Source organism: Notamacropus eugenii, chromosome 1, assembly GCF_028372415.1.
Source record: "Notamacropus eugenii isolate mMacEug1 chromosome 1, mMacEug1.pri_v2, whole genome shotgun sequence".
NCBI lineage: Eukaryota > Metazoa > Chordata > Mammalia > Diprotodontia > Macropodidae > Notamacropus > Notamacropus eugenii.
The window spans coordinates 713,504,403-713,519,972 of record NC_092872.1 but is presented as its reverse complement, the minus strand read 5'-3'; the positions used below and the strand labels follow the sequence as shown (position 1 = coordinate 713,519,972).

Genomic DNA, 15,570 nt, shown 5'->3' with positions numbered 1-15,570 from the left:
GTGGGGAAAAGTAGGACTTTCAATTTCCTGCTGAAGTCTTTCCTTTATGTGGCCCCCTTTTTTTGAAATTTGCCCACTTGGCCAAGTTTCTTCACCATGTTGCTTCCTCCTAGCTTCCTTCCCTGTTCTGTCCCAGGTTCTCCCTTTGGTGGGGGGCTCTGATATCAAAGATCCACCACAATCAGTGACTTTGCCCTGCTTGCATTCAGTACTTCAATGCTTATTGTTCTTGCATCTGTGGTACACAACACCACCGGGGAGCATTTTCAGGTGGGCAGCTCAAGGGACTCCAGCTCAGGGTCAAGGTGGGGAACTGGGGTGAAGGCTGCCACCACAGCATAGTCAGGGAAGGGAAATGCTCTTCTGTCTCCTTATCCATGCTGAGCTCATTTTTCATTTTTCCCATTTTCATTATGGGAAGTGCCTGCCTGTATCTTTTTTCTTCTTCCCCTTCGGGAAAGCCAGCTGGATTGGGACAGAAACTGCATGAGTCAGCCTGCCAGGGGAATTCTGTCCCCAGCTCACCCGCTGCTTTGACAGATAACAATTAGGCTTTTGTTATTTGATTCGAGGTTTTTTTATGTTTTATTTTTCAAAATAAACAATATTTACACCTTTATTTCACAACTACAGCTCTACAGTCTTCTTCCAAAACCTTTAAATATCTCCACGGTAAACATTAGAAATCACAAGATCAGCCCAAACCATGTCTTTTGATATTCGTTGAATTTTTTCTTTTTTTAACTTTCAAGAACTAACTGAGGACAGGAGTAAGGAAAAAAATCCAACAAGAGCAAACTTCCATGGGGTCCACACCCAGAGTTAAGAGAGGCAGCATATGAAACCCGTACTTGGCCCAGGGCCAGGCTAGGAGAATCTCAAATGCTTTAAAGCAGTGGGGGGTTTGGTTAAGAGGAAGAGGATGGTGCTTCATGTCATGGGCCTGCAGCAGGGGACAGAGAGAGAGCAGCCAGGTTGGGTTGGAGAAAACTGGGAACTGGGGAAGAAGGGAAGATGAAGGCCCCAAGATGCCAATTCACACGGCAACCCATCTCAACACACTTAGGGGATGATAATTGTTGGGAGGATCTGGGAGAAGGTGACTGAGGCACTGGGAATATGGAATGATGGGACAATGGCCAAATGCTAGATTTGTCCAGGAAAAGAAAGGGGGAGAAAAGAAGGCACCTCAGTCACTTCACTTTCCCTGGAGGACTATGGTAGTGTCTGCCTCCCAGATGGCCAGGGGTCCTCAGAGGGGGATAAGGGATGACTTCTCATGATAGGGCGTTCGTGCCAGAGGGAAAGGGGTGATGTCTTTGGCCAGCCTTCTAGCTGATGACTTAGCACCTATGGACTCTGAAGGGACCATTCCCTGCTTCTGAAGAGGTGGGTGTGAGGACTGGAGGCCCAGCTTAGGGGAATGGATAAGTGGTCTCCAGGCCTTTCCTGAATGCCTGCTAGGCCCTAAGGCCATCAGTCCAGGAGGTACTTATTTGGTTTATAATTGGCACTTGTGGTTGGTGTCTGCTGGAGGCAGCCTCAGACCTAGGCACTGAGGGAGTTATCCACAGAAGAACTTGGGCCATGAGTGAGAACCCTTCATATACTTCAGGCCTTGCTGCGCCATCTCCCGGAAGCAAGAGAGTGGGCCAGCTTACCCCTCAATCTGAAGGGTAATGAAAGACATGCTCCGGAGGGAGGAGGGGAGACTGGAGGAGCTGCAAGCTGATCTGGCTCCTGCAGCATAGAGGCCACTGTCACAGGCATCATCAGGGGTCTCTTACAAGGGAAGCCAAGGCACCTGAGGCTTTGAAAGAATCAATAGGCAGCTGCTTGCTCCTTTCTCATGGGATCTGTTTCCTTCACTCCTCTCTAGGGCTGTGGCTCTTTGGACTCAGGGCTCTGGATCACTGGTGCAGGACTGGGCCACAGGGAGTCTGTGGGACCATCTCGGATGGGCAGACTGCCAGGAGGGCATTCCATGGCTGAGCTGGAGTCTCTCAGTTCTTGGAGTCTTGAGAACAACTTCTTTTCTGGGACATGTTAGAAAGGCATCAGTCCCTCTTATCCTCAGGGAATCACTACCACCTCTCGTTGGGCCAGTGAGGCTGACCCATCCAGTGGCCCAGGCATCCTGCAGGGGTCACCAGCTAAATAAAGGGTGAGGGGAGGAAGTGTTAGCCAAGATGGAGGGAAGGGTGGTACTGGGAAGAAAAAAGCAGGGGGGCTGTAGGGTGTTACTGCTCCTTCTCCGAGGTCTCTGGAATGACGGTATGAAAGAATATATCCCAGATCTTGGTGCAGATGCCAAACCCTGGAGAGGGAGAGAAAGGGCAAAGTCAGAAGAATGGAGAAGTGTCATGGTAGACAGGGCTAGACTTGGAGTCAGGACCTGCGTTCACATTCTGTCTCAGACCCTTGCTGTGTGACCTTAGGCCAATCACTTCAGCCCCCTCTGAGCCTCAGTTTCCTCAAATGCAAAAAGTTACATCTTTATTTTCACAAATCTCTAATTGTAATTCATCATTTCCTACAGTTATGAACCAGAGCTGTGTTAAAAGTATGTTACTCTGTCACCCGGAGATACGTTCTATGAATAGTACATTAAAGTTGTTGCAGAAATCTTGAAAAATAGAATTCATGCTCATCACTACTTCGAAGTTACTGTAGTTATTTATATCCATTTCTAGGTATATTAACAGATTACAAATTAAAAAAATATTTTGATAACTATTGCAATAGAATTGGTTTCCTTTACAACCTTATGTATTTTATTTTATACATTTTAAAAACATGATTTTGAAAAAAGAAAACTGTCACAGTTGGCTGAAAGTAAGTAAGATTAAAAAATTCCATGATTTTGGGAACAGCTAGGTGGCACAGTGGATAGAGCAACAGCTCTGGAGTCAGGAGGACCTGAGTTCAAATCTGACCTCAGACACTTACTAGCTGTGTGACCCTGGGCAAGTCACTTAATCCAGATTGCCTCCAAAAAAAATAAAAACAAAAACATGATTGTGAGAAGGGGTCCATGGACTTCACCAGACTGTTGACAAGGGTCCATGACACAGAAAAGGGGAAGAACTCTTGGACAAGATGGCTTCTATGGTCCCCTTTACCTCTAAAGGCCATGAAGGATTCTGGAGAAGACAGTGAAGCTGATGACTTTGCACAGCCCTGCCTCACTCATACCCACTTCACTTGAAAGTTAAGACATCAACCTTGTGATGTCATCGACCCTCTTGGAGAAGGAAGAACCACCACCACCACCACCACCACCACCACCACCAAATACTGTGAAAGTGGGGCCCTGAGTAGCCTCAGATCACTTCCTTTTTTCCTTCTCATCTTCTAGGAGACACTCATGACAAGCCAATAGATGTGGTTTAGGGTTACTCCCTTCATTGCCTCGGGTGCTCATGGGTAGTTTCATGAGCCCAAAATGGTGCTTCTCAGGGGTAGGGGGAGTAGTGGTGGTGAGGAGAGAGAGGGAAGGGCACACATAATTCTTCCTGCAGTCCTCCCAGCCCATACCTGACTTTTGGTGTTCAAAGTGGTGTTTAACATGGTAGGCCTTCATCTTGTACAGGTAGGTGCCCTTGGATGGTGACCCATAGTGCAGGTAATAGTGCATCATGTCATAGATGATGTAGCCAAGGAGGCCACCCGTGAAGATGATGCCCCCGATGGCCTCAGGTAGGAGGATGCGGAGCAACAGGTAGGTGAAGGCAACGATCAGGGAAGCAGGTACAGGGGGGAAGACCAGGCGGGAGCCATCGTATGGGGACTAGAGATGAAGAGACCTCTGTTAGCATAGTTGTCCCCAGGCCATGTCTGGAGGGGTAGCTTGGCTCTGAGCCCCACCCTTCTGGAAGGCTCTGGGCTGAGGACATCTGGCCCGTGAGCTGGCAGCTCTACTGGCAGCAGAATAGAGAACAAGGCCTGGGCAGTGGCAGAGAATTCAATGCCAACAAAGTCATATGACCATGGTAGAGACTTAGGTGAAAAAGCCATAGAAATCTCAAGACGGGAAGGGATTTGAGAGAGCATTTAGTCCAACCCCTTCCCGGGCAGGAACCCTCCATACAATTATCCTCTACAGTGCCATTTAGCTTCTGCTTGGAAATCTCCAGTGACAAGGAACTCACTACCTCTCCCAGGCATCCCATTCAACTCTTGGACAATTCTAATGATCAGAAAGTTTATCATTCTATTGAGCTAAAGTTTGCTTCTTATACAACTAGATGATTAAAGCTCCTGAGATCACTCAAGGGTTCATCTGACCTCTCACCCCATTTCTCAGATAAAGATGGGCCTCAGCAGGCTGCATAGGGATGGTCATGATTTTGAGGAGAGGACTTTCGGAGTTCAAGTCAAATTTGTTTAAGGGACTACTTCACATCCCCATCATAGACAGTCTGTAACTAGTGGTGATCACTTAGCTACTTGGGAAGGACTGAAAGGCCTCCCTGCCTGAAGACAGTGCTCTCATTTGCCTGAAATGTCTTTGATCAGAGTCACTCTTGAATGGGCCTTTTGGAGACAGCACATCTTGACAGCATCAGTTCAGATCAGGACTTTTGCCTTTTCATCCACCCACCACCTCCAGAATTTCCATGGGTTTTCTCCCTCATCCCATCCCCAAGTCACAACCTTCACAAGGAAGCCTTTGGTGCTCATGATGGAGGTCAGTAGTTGGGGCTAGTGATTCCATGCCTGATCCCTTCCAGTGGAACTTCTACCTTAAGGGAGGGGAAGCAAACTCCTACCCTGGCCTCTTCCCAGGACCCCTCACCTTGTGGTGCTGGCCATGGATGAGGAAGTGGAACATGATGAGGTAATGGTTGCTAGCAGGTGGCGTCATGTGGAACACAAAGCGGTGGAGGACGTACTCTAAAGCACTCCATGACAATATCCCAACACCAAAGAAAAATGGGAATACGTACTTGGACATAGGGATGGCATATTCTGTATAGAGAGAGAAGGTGGTGAGCTGGGGTCAGGGGAATGGATGCATTGAGCACATGTGCTGGACCAAACATCATAGCCCCTTATAGCACCATAGAGAGTCAAGGCACTTTGGGGTCATCTAGTTCAACTGGTATCTGAAAAGGACCCTAACATCTTGAGGAAAGGCCTCCCAGCCTTCACTGCAAGAGTGATGGGCAACCCACCACCTCCTGAGGCAGCCCAATCCATTTCTTACCAACTCTTAACTGTTGGGAAAATTTCCCTTAAAAGTGGAAAGCCATCTCTTTGCCACTTCCAAGCCTAGTTCTTTTCTTTGTAGTCAAGTAAAGCAAGTCTAGTCTTATACCCTCTGATCACCATTGGGATTTTGGGAGTGGACACAGGAAAGGCAAAGCATGAGGGCTGGTGGAGGGGGGAGATAGGAAGGGTTCAAAGCCCAGGGGCTTGTAGAATGATAGGAAGAGCCCTTGCCTTTACTGGAGTCAGGAGACTTCTCATTCAAGTGCTAGTGCTGCTGCTTACTAGAAAAATCACTAAATCTCAGTTTTCTCACTTAGCTGAAAGTATTTTGTAAACACTCCCATTAGGCAGTTTAGAAGCTAAATTGGGCCTTGAAGCACAGCCCTAACCGAATCATACTCTTGCTTACCCTTTCACTCCCAGCATCAAATGTGTTGAGATTTAAAGGCCTTCCCAACCTGGCCCTAACATACCTTTCCAGGTTCATTAGGAAGCTTATTCTAGGCTGCCCTTCCCACACTCTCTGGTCCTGCCAAACTGGGTTTCTTGTTCCCTTGTATTTACTATATATACTCGCTCAAGAACATGTGGTCTCTTTAGTAGAGTGTAAGCTCCCTGCAATCAGAGACTGTTTCATTTTTGACTTTGAAATCCCAGACACATTGGAGACACTTTGGGAATGCTTACTGATTCATCCTCTACATCTTGATTAGTAGCAAAAGTGCCTGCTCAAAAGAAGCCTCAGTTCTCCTGGAACACATTAGGGACACGGTCCAGGTGCTGATTTGGGCTGGGAGAAGGGACCAGAGAAAGCTTCCCAGAGGGAGCTGCACCCAAGCTGGGGCTCACTGGATTCTCAGACACAGATTCTGAAAGGCAGAGCATCGCAGGCACAGAGAAGGGCGGCCTAAGCAGATGCACAAATTCAGGAGATGAAGAAGCTGGACGTGGTCAGTGTGGGAATTGTTTTGTTTGATGACAGATACTTGTTACAAGGGGAAATAAATGCTTGTTAATTGAAAAAAGTTGAATTTAAAAAACAACAAAAGAAATATGAGCACAGATATGTGAGTTTACATATGGCGAGCCCTCCAAGAATGAAATGGTTTGAATCCCAGTAATATCACTTTGTTTTGATGGTTTAACCTTTTATCATATCCCTTAATGCAAAGCCCCAGCCTTTTGGCTAATAAGCTTTTCATAAGCCATAAAGTCATCTGGGGCCTGAGGCCAAAAAAGTGTCTCTACTGCGGTCCCTGCCACTTGGAGAAGCCTGTTCCCATAGGTCAAGAATCTGCCCACCCCCTCACCCCAGTATCACCCCCTGCCCGCCCCCTGCTCTGGAGCTGGTACTGAGTGGCATCTTCCGAGCTGAGGGAAGGGAGGCTGGCCAAAGCTTCAGTTTCTCTTCCCTGCCCGCCTCCCGCCCCTCCTCCACCAGCTAGCCTCCAAGCAGCCCAACCACTGTCTGCCATTGTCAGGGAGCCCAAGGCAGACAGAGGGCAATTCAGCAGGCAGAATTTCTGAGCAACAAACCCTGCCCTGTCCAGGAGCTATTCAGCGTGGGTCGAGAGCAGTGGCCTTGGCTGTGGGGCCATGGGGGCTCACAGGCTGCAGTTAACCCTTGCTGACTGCGTCTTTGCCTGTGCCCTTCCTGACCTTTTCCTGATATCGCGAAGCTACCGATGGAACATGTGGACTATTCCTCAGTGATCCCTGAATGACAATCCCTTCTTCTTGGCCCATCACGTTTCCCTCCAGTCTTTCTTTTCCGATGACATCCTCTGTATTGCTTCTTCTGAGGAATGTGCAAGGTGTCACAGCTTACTTACACCCACCACAGGCCACTTGATTTCTCTTTGGGGATCCTTCAACTTTGTATATAGCAGGCACTTAATAAATGCTTTCCCTTGGCAAACTGCACCTGGCAGAGGCTGTGGGCACAGAGTCACTTGGCACAGAACCCTCATTTTTCCACAATGGAAAGGATGAAGGGGAGCAGAAAAGAAGGGCCCAGAACTAAAAGATGGCTCGTGGCTACATGAGATTCCAACTCATGGAGTCAGACTTCCTTCTGCCACCTCCCCTACTCTCCCAGGCTCCTTGTGCCATCAGCAACCTCCCAGTCTAAGTTGCCTACCCAAAGGATGCTCTTAAACTGGGGGTGTGGTGGGGGAAAGTACCAAAAGATTCAGACAAAAAAGGCCATCAGATTTCTGTTCTTTGCTTTTGGAGACAGGATGGAGGGTCAAATATTACCACCTTAATGAAGCTGCCCAAACTATCTTGGGTTTGTTTTATGTGTTTTCAGAATATGCTGATATATGTACGATCTCCCAATGGAGCGTCAGCTTCTCGAGGCCAGGGCTGTCTGGCACTGTGCCTGGCACACAGGAGGTGTTTAATAGATGCTTGTTGAATGACTGATTGTTGTTAGGTGAGGTGTCCTGTATGTCACCACATTCCAATTCCCAGAGCTTGACCATTCCTTAAAGAGTAAGAATTTCTTCCTCTGGGCTAAGAGAGGTTCATATAGTCCCTTATTTTTTTCTAAGGTTTTCCTTGTTTGACCTTTTCTGGGGGAGAGATCATAGCCAAATCCTTCTGTCGCTGGCATTTCTGTTGACAACTATCAAACACTCAAGGATGTTTCCTCCAGAATGGGTAAAAGAAACTCACTAGGGAAAATCAGACGGCCCCCCCTCCCAACAGAGAGATAGGCAAACAAACTTCCTGAGGATTGAGTACCTGTGGTGAATGAGGAGAAGAGTCGGACGTTGTCCTGAGTGAGGGCTCTGAAGTAGAACCAGCTGAGGTACATCACCAGTGGGGACCAGACAGCAAGAACAACGTACCTAGAGGAGGCCCACAGAAGCAATAAAAAAGAGAGGGCCCCATAAGGGCACTTGTGAGGAGGGTCTGACTTCCCTAGAGATACATCAGGGGGAGAACTGAGGGGATAAGGTAACTCAAGGGAAGGTCTGGAGCCAGAGGGGAGCAGGTCTGTCCAAAGGCTCTTTGGTCACCTGATGATAGAATAGGGGTTAGAGCCTTGTGCCTTAGAGCTGGGAGCCCTAAACTTGTTCAAGTAACTTCAGAGATCCCCCCCTGCCTCTTCTATGAAATAACTCCCCACCCCTCAGTTTAGCTTCACCATCTGGCTCCAACATCTGTTTCCAATGATTTCACATCCCCCCCCCTCACCCCGCCCCTTCACTCGGTCCATGTTCCTCCCGGTAGACCCGTTTGTTAGTCTCCATATGTGACATTCCAACTACTGCCTTTCGCCTCTCACAGGTTGTTCCCCATGCTTAGATTTCTCTCACTATTTACTTCTGTTCATGTGCAGAGGTGCACTGATCTCCCCCTCCCCCAAACCAGAGACCTTTTTAGTACCAGAGACAGCACTAGTGCTCTTAACACAGGGACGAGCGCTGTCTAAGGTCCTTTCTGGATCAGAAATGTTGTGCTACTTGGAAATACTGCCTTTTTCATGAAGCCTGCCCTGCTCACACCCTGCTCACACCCTGAACCCTAACCCTGAGCGGGGTGTCTCTGTACTTCTCTGCGCACTTCTAATGGCTCTGATTTGTCCTACTCCACTGTTCAGTCATTTGAGTGCTTGTCCCTCACCACCTCTGCCCCACTCCCCATATCTCATGCCACATGAGGGCAGGGGCTTCCTTTTACTCTCTTGTGGTCCCTGGGGTTTCTAGTAGAGGTCCCAGTACATAGTAAGCTTTCAATAACCATTGTTTATTTTGAACTCAAAGATGCATCTAGATGTTGATTAGATAGAGATCTGAGTCTGTGTGTGACTATTCACATCCTGCCCTATGCCTGACACCTTCTGTTCTTACATTCTCCCTTCTTCCTCCCTCCTCTCTCCCAGCCTCTAACTCTGAGTCTTCATTAAGTGAAAGGAAGGTGAGTAAGAAGGCAGTCAGCTCTCACTTTGACACTTGGAGACTGTTATATCATGACTTTATCCACAGCCGAAAATGAGCCCTTCATGGATAGAGTCAGGTAACATCCTTAATTCACTCAACAAGCATTTATTAAATGCTTCCTCTGTGCCAGGAACTGAGTTCCGCAGCTTTAAAGGCAAACTTGAAATAGTATCTGCCCTCCAAGAGCTTCTATTCTTAGGGGGAGGGGGAAACAGTATGAATTAGCACATACAATCTGCAGGAAAGCATTAGCATGGGGTGCAGCAGGACATACAGTAGGAAGTGGGGCTTGAGCTTAGCTTGAAGGGAATCTAGTTGTTAAGAGTATCAAGGCTGTATCTTTTTGGCAATGGGGTCAGTGGAGGGTGAGACTGCTCGAATGGGAACTAAAGACTGAAGGCAGGGAGGAGGGTGGCCAGAACATAGCAGGCCTTACTTTTGGAGACACTTCTGACACCATGCTGGCTAGGTACCCTCTCACTGGGCAACAACCTTTCTGGCCCAAGGGTTGTACTACCTTACTCCCTGATTTATGAGATGTGGGCCCAGGAGGTCCCACGAAGAATCCTGATTACACATGTCTTAGGAGAACTCTAGACTCTAAAGTTCCACGAGGGAAGAGAGATTTTCCCTAAGTTTTGTCTGTCTCCCCAACTCCCCATTCCTCCAAGCACCATACACATACACACACACACATACACACACACACACACACATATGTAAGCACAGCAAGTGCTTAATAAATGTTTGTAGCTGGAAACCTAGAGATATCTCACAGAAGTATAGAATGACTATGTCCACTTGCATGTGGGGATTCAGCCAGTTAGACTGTGGACTTGAAAGCACAGAGGCAGAAGTGGGGGTAGATAGCGGGAGTACTGAGGAAGGTCTACCTTCAATAAATACCCTCTAAACGACTCAGGCTCTGCACAGAAATCTGAGCTTGGTTTCTCTATCTTAGGGAGAGTATAGTAAGGCCTCAGCTATGAAGAAGGGCCGGACAGGACAGCAGATTTGCTAGGCATATACAATAATCTGACTTTCTGATCATTGATTTTAAAATCATGTTCTAGCATCATAACTCACAGGGCCATAGATTTAGAGCTGGAAGCAATCTTAGTGGTCTTCTAGACCTTCCTCCTTATTTTACAGAGGAGGAAACTGAGGCTCAGAGTGGTTAACGAGTCACATAGATAGTATGGGGCAGAGGTGAACTTTGAATCCAGACTCTCAGACTCCAAATCCACTCCCTTTTCCATTGTACCATCAATATTTTAAATCATGATTAAGATGAACATTTTCATGTATGTAGAAGGTAGTCAGACAGCCCCACACACAGATCACTTGTTTTCCCCAGGCTGACCTCAGGACAACAGCCCTAGAGGAAAGGCTAGTAGTTTTCAGGAGTGCCAGGCCCTTGAACTGAGAGGACTGATGTTCTCTCCTGCCCTTCCTGTCAGCAGTGCCTTCTCAAGGTTACCTAGGGGGGACATCAATCTCCAGAGACACAGGGCAGTACTCACCAAGAAGTCTTGGAGCAGGCCTCTAGGAAATCTGAGTGGAAGAGGCGGATGGGTCTATCCACAGGTTGGTGCACCCACTCATCATACTTTTCTCCCAAGTGGCCCACCTGCCACAGCAAGGGCTTTTGCCAGTCAACCAGGTCCTTCAACAGAGAAGACACACCATGAGTGGGTCAGCAGAGCAAGTCAGGGAAATCATCAGCACTCTGGGCCAGGAATTACATAGGTTTCTCTTGTTGTAGCCCAGACTCTCTTTTGGCTGCTGAACTGGAAATCAATCATTCACTCATCTGTCCATCCATGTAGCCAGCAAGTATTTACTGAACATTTATACTCATTCACTCAACAAGCAGTGATTAAGCAACAACTACATTCATGGCATGGCGCTATGTGCTACCGGATACAACGACAGTCCCCGACTTCAGTGAGCTTGTTGTACACTTGATGCAAGATACAGCACTTACATGGAGAATGATATAAGCCAAGGAATGAGGGGGCAAAAAAGTAATCCAAAATGGTCTATACAAATTTGCAGAGGGAGGAAAGATATGGTCTGCTTGAGCAGTGAGGTCAAACTCAAACAGAAACTCATCTCTGCCAGTATCATACTGACTTAGAAAACCATAAATTAACATTACCTATCTCACATCGTATTTTTATTTTGTTAAAAATTCCCAACAAATTAAAAATATTTTCATTTATTAAATATTTCTTAATTATATTTTAATATAATATCTCTAGGCTAGGAGTATGACATTTCTGTTCTAGAGGTTTTGTGGAATGTTTCAGGGTATTAGGGGCAGCTGAAATTGAGAGAAGGATTCTAAAGGGTTGAGATTAGGAAGTCATATATTCCAGGTTATGGAAATAGGAGACTGAGTGATGAATTTAGTGACCAGCTACCTGTTCAGTCTGGCTGGACTTGAATGCTTGAAGAGAAGTGATGGAAAATAAAGTAGAAAAGTAGGTTGGAGCCAAACTGGGCAGAGGTTGACATGGTAAGCTAAGGAGCTGGTACTTTAGCCTAGCTCCATGCTGGACACCATAGGACCCAGAGAAGATTAAGCAGTGATTATCCTGCACTCCCAGAGTTTATACTTCCATTTAGAAAGATGAAGCAGATACAGGTAAGATGGCTAATCATATGTATAGTCTAGCATTGTCCCCTAAGTAGCAAAATGAAGAATGCAGACAAGGAATCTCACGTCCTTCCTTTTGTAGCAGAGTTGGGGGAACCTGTGGGTGTAGAATGCTGCATGTGTTCTTAGATGTAGTTACTGTGGGGGTTGATTTTGCTTATTTTTTTTTAACAAAGAAAGGCGTGGGTAGGGAGGGTCTTATCCAGAAATGATTATAATGTAGAAATAAAAAAAAATCAATAAAACATAATATTTTAAAAATTAAAGACTAAAGAATTTAATCAACAAACTCTTAAAGATGAATAATACAGACCCTGAGTACTAGAAGTGCACAGGGAAGGGAAAGGCCAATCAGGAGCTTAGTCTAAGATGGGTGAAGAGGTCGGGGGAGACACTCCAGGTGAGAGGAGAACTGTACAACAAAAGTTAGAGGTGTCAATGATAGGAAGTATCAAATAGGCCAAACTGACTAGAGAAGAAGGCTGCTCCCGCAGTGGGAGATGAGTTTGGATGATAAGTCTGAGATTAGATCTTAGTAGGCCTTGAAAGCCAGATTCCAAAGTGAGGAAACTGAACTTTATTTTACAAGCAAAAGGTTCTTGTTTACTTAAGGAATAAGTGCAGTGTATGGGAAAAAGCATTGGTCTTCAATTCAAGTAGATCTTGGTTCAAGCGTGCCAGTCACGTGACCCTGGACAAGCCTGAGCTTAGATTCCCTGAGATTCTGGCTATAAAGTGGGAGTGAGAAGACTTTGGACACTACATTAGCAGGACTTGGTGAACACACCTTAGACACCAAACTAGTACTACTGAAGACTTTTGACTCAAAGAGAAGGTATTGGAGGAAGATTCCACTGACTGCCATGTGTAGAAGGCCCAGGGACCAGTTAGGAGGCTTTTCCAGAGAGATGATGAAAACCTGAAGCAGAGGGGAGCTGTGGTGATGGAAAGGAGGAAAATGGCAGAACAGACATTCCACAGGATTCCACGAGATAATGAGATAACACAGCAGCTGGCCTGCAGTAAATGCTATGTAAATGCTAGTTGCATTATTGTTATTATCACAGGAGGCATTGGACAGGACTTGGTGCTCGGTTAGAAGGGATGGACAGGGAGGAGTCATGGGGACGAAGGTGTTGAGCTGTCCTCTGGCTGTGAGCAGATCCAGGTCTGGCCCCCAGTCCCACAGCTTGCTCTTGATCTGGTCAAAGCGACCACAGTGAGGCCCCTGTCAGTGTTACTTTTCTGCCAGGCCCAGGGTAAAGAAATGTGGTACTCAGTGAGGAGCAAGGTGCCAGCCAGATATCCCCCTGCCCCAGAGGCCACCACAGATTGGCATACCAACGTACCTGACACCCCCATGGGCTGGGATAATCACATGATGAATTGCTACTTTTCTGGAGATGGAGCAAGGTCCAATGGATAAGACATCCAAGGTTTACACAAAAGGATTCCAGCTATGGAATCTCCCATTTCAGGTAGCCTTTTGGGAGGAGCCTTGGAGGATACCACCAGATGGGACAAATTATCTCCTACAGAACACAGCAGGGCAGCTAGGTGGCACAGTGGATAGATCACCAGGCCTAGAGTCAGGAGATCTGAGTTCAAATCCAGCCTTAGACTGGATCTGTGTTACCCTGGGCAAGTCACTTAACTGTATTTGCCTCAGTTTCCTCATTTGTATCTTTGCCAAGAAAACCCCAAATAGGGTCATGAAGAGTCAGACACAACTGAAAAATGACTGAACAACAAAACAGAACATCAGGCATATCACGTTGGGTCAACCATATTTATCGTTCACAACTGAGCATTCTGTTTCTAATAGGGGTCCCTGGAAAGTGCTAGGAAAAAGGACTGGGTGTCCTTACAGAATCACAAAATGTCAAAGGGACCCCAGAGAGCACTGCATCTAATTGCCTTAAGTTAAAGATTAGGAAACCTGGGTCCAGAGGGAAAAGGGGTTTGACCCAAGGTTATGTGGTTTGTCATAGAGAAGCAGCAGAGCTGGGATTCCAGTTCAAGTCATTTCACCTCTCTTCTATGAAGAAAGCAGTGGTTGAATGTAGTATTTACACCAATTCTCATCTGCCTCTCCCCACCCAATTTGTCACGCCTCCCACTTCCACCCCCTTCCAACAAATTTGTGACCCTTTCCCTGAGTACCAAAGGGCACTGGGAGGCACAGTTCTGAACCATAACTTCCCAAACCTCTCCTCAACCACCCCGACTTCTTGACTTTCCCTACTACAGGTGATTCTGTCTCTTCAGACTCCTCCATGTACCTGGTCACCCTGGAACATCTCTCTTCTGCTGTCTCCCTTCTCTCACTGGGTAAACTCTTCTGTGGCCTCCACTTCCGACAAAGGACCAAGCCAATTACGCTTCTTTTCTCTATCTGTTGTACAGCTGATTTCAGGGACTTTACCACCATGTCCATCCCACGCAGATGCCTCCTCCTTCCCCAGATTTTCAGTTCCCTTTTACAGGTTATCTTTCCTCTTTGGAATACAAGCTCCCTGAAGGTAGGGACTGTCTTTCTTTTTTGGCTTGTACTTGTACTCCAAGCACAGTACCTGGCCCTTTCTAACCACTTAATGAATACTTGTTGCCTGCCTGCCTTCCAAGGTTAGGGAAATCTTCCCAACTTATAGTTTTCCATACAATTATACCGGCCATACTGGACATGATTCCTCTTTATGGGCTACAAGTTCTGTCCACACTGGATCATCAGCTCTTCCCTGGTCTTGTTCTGTGCTTGAATTCGGGGCCCCTTATGTCTAAAATCAACCCCTCATCAATCTCCATCTCTAGAAATTCTTCTCTTCCTTCAATGTGGTTTAGATGACAGTGCTTTAATGGCAGCATAATGCTGGGGTAAAATCCTACTGGATGGTAGACCAGAAAAGTGGAAGTAGCAACTTTTAGACTGGACAGGTAGTGAGCCATGACAGCCTTATGGGAAGGAGACACTGACTGGTACAAAAAAACCAAACAAACCCAGGAGAGAGTCTAGATAGTGGACAGTATCCCTACAAAGGATGAAGTAAGGTAAATCTCTTCCCATTCCTAGGATCACAGATCTAGGATGATGCATTTTCTTCCTTTCTCCCTAATCTACAGGTCACTACTGAACTGAGGAAAAGGCTATCCTCACGCAGTATAGAGTAGCTTATTTCCATAAGTACCAGGGCTAGGAAAAATCTGAATATTCCTAAGAAAATTAGAGGCAGTTAAGGTCAACAAAAGAAAATGGGGCACCTCTATGTCAGCTCTGCTTTCCAAAGCATCCCTTAGAGTCTGGATATTCTGATAGCTCAAGACATTCTTCTCCAGGAAGGTGATGAAACCAGGGATGGCAATTTGTGTTGGGGGTGGGAAGTAAAGTGGAAATCTCCAAACAGCACAGCACAGCACAGCACAGCACAGCAGTAATTCCTGACCTTTGGTCCAAGAAACCAAGGTCCTTTATTAAAGCTATAAGTGGATTAAGAATCTTTCCTCTAAACTGCAATAGCACTTTGAGGTGGACAGTACCTTAGGAGGCATCTAGTTCAGCTTCCTCATTTTACACAGGAGGAAACTGAGGGCCAGAGAATGGACATGACTTGTTGAAGATCACCGAGATAGTAAGTAGCAACCAAGGAACAGATATTTTTAGATGACTATTTCAATCTAGCTCTTACTTTACCCAAAGAGGCAGCATGGTATAACAGAAGAACTCTGGCTCTGGAGTCCAAAGACTTG

The 15,570-nt window shown here is 46.5% G+C and overlaps 1 protein-coding gene across 1 annotated transcript in view; it reads right to left on the bottom strand.

Annotated features, from left to right (window-relative positions):
* Positions 1-553: 553 nt before the first annotated feature.
* The window catches only part of FA2H (fatty acid 2-hydroxylase), an 87,101-nt gene continuing 72,084 nt past the window's right edge, over positions 554-15,570 (bottom strand). The window contains exons 3-7 of the mRNA XM_072636550.1: positions 10,688-10,830; positions 7,963-8,069; positions 4,799-4,971; positions 3,538-3,790; positions 554-2,317 (exon numbers count right to left, since the gene is read on the bottom strand). Coding sequence (XP_072492651.1) covers positions 2,241-2,317; positions 3,538-3,790; positions 4,799-4,971; positions 7,963-8,069; positions 10,688-10,830 — 753 coding nt within the window. The 3' untranslated portion in view covers positions 554-2,240. The remainder of the gene's footprint in view (positions 2,318-3,537; positions 3,791-4,798; positions 4,972-7,962; positions 8,070-10,687; positions 10,831-15,570) is intronic.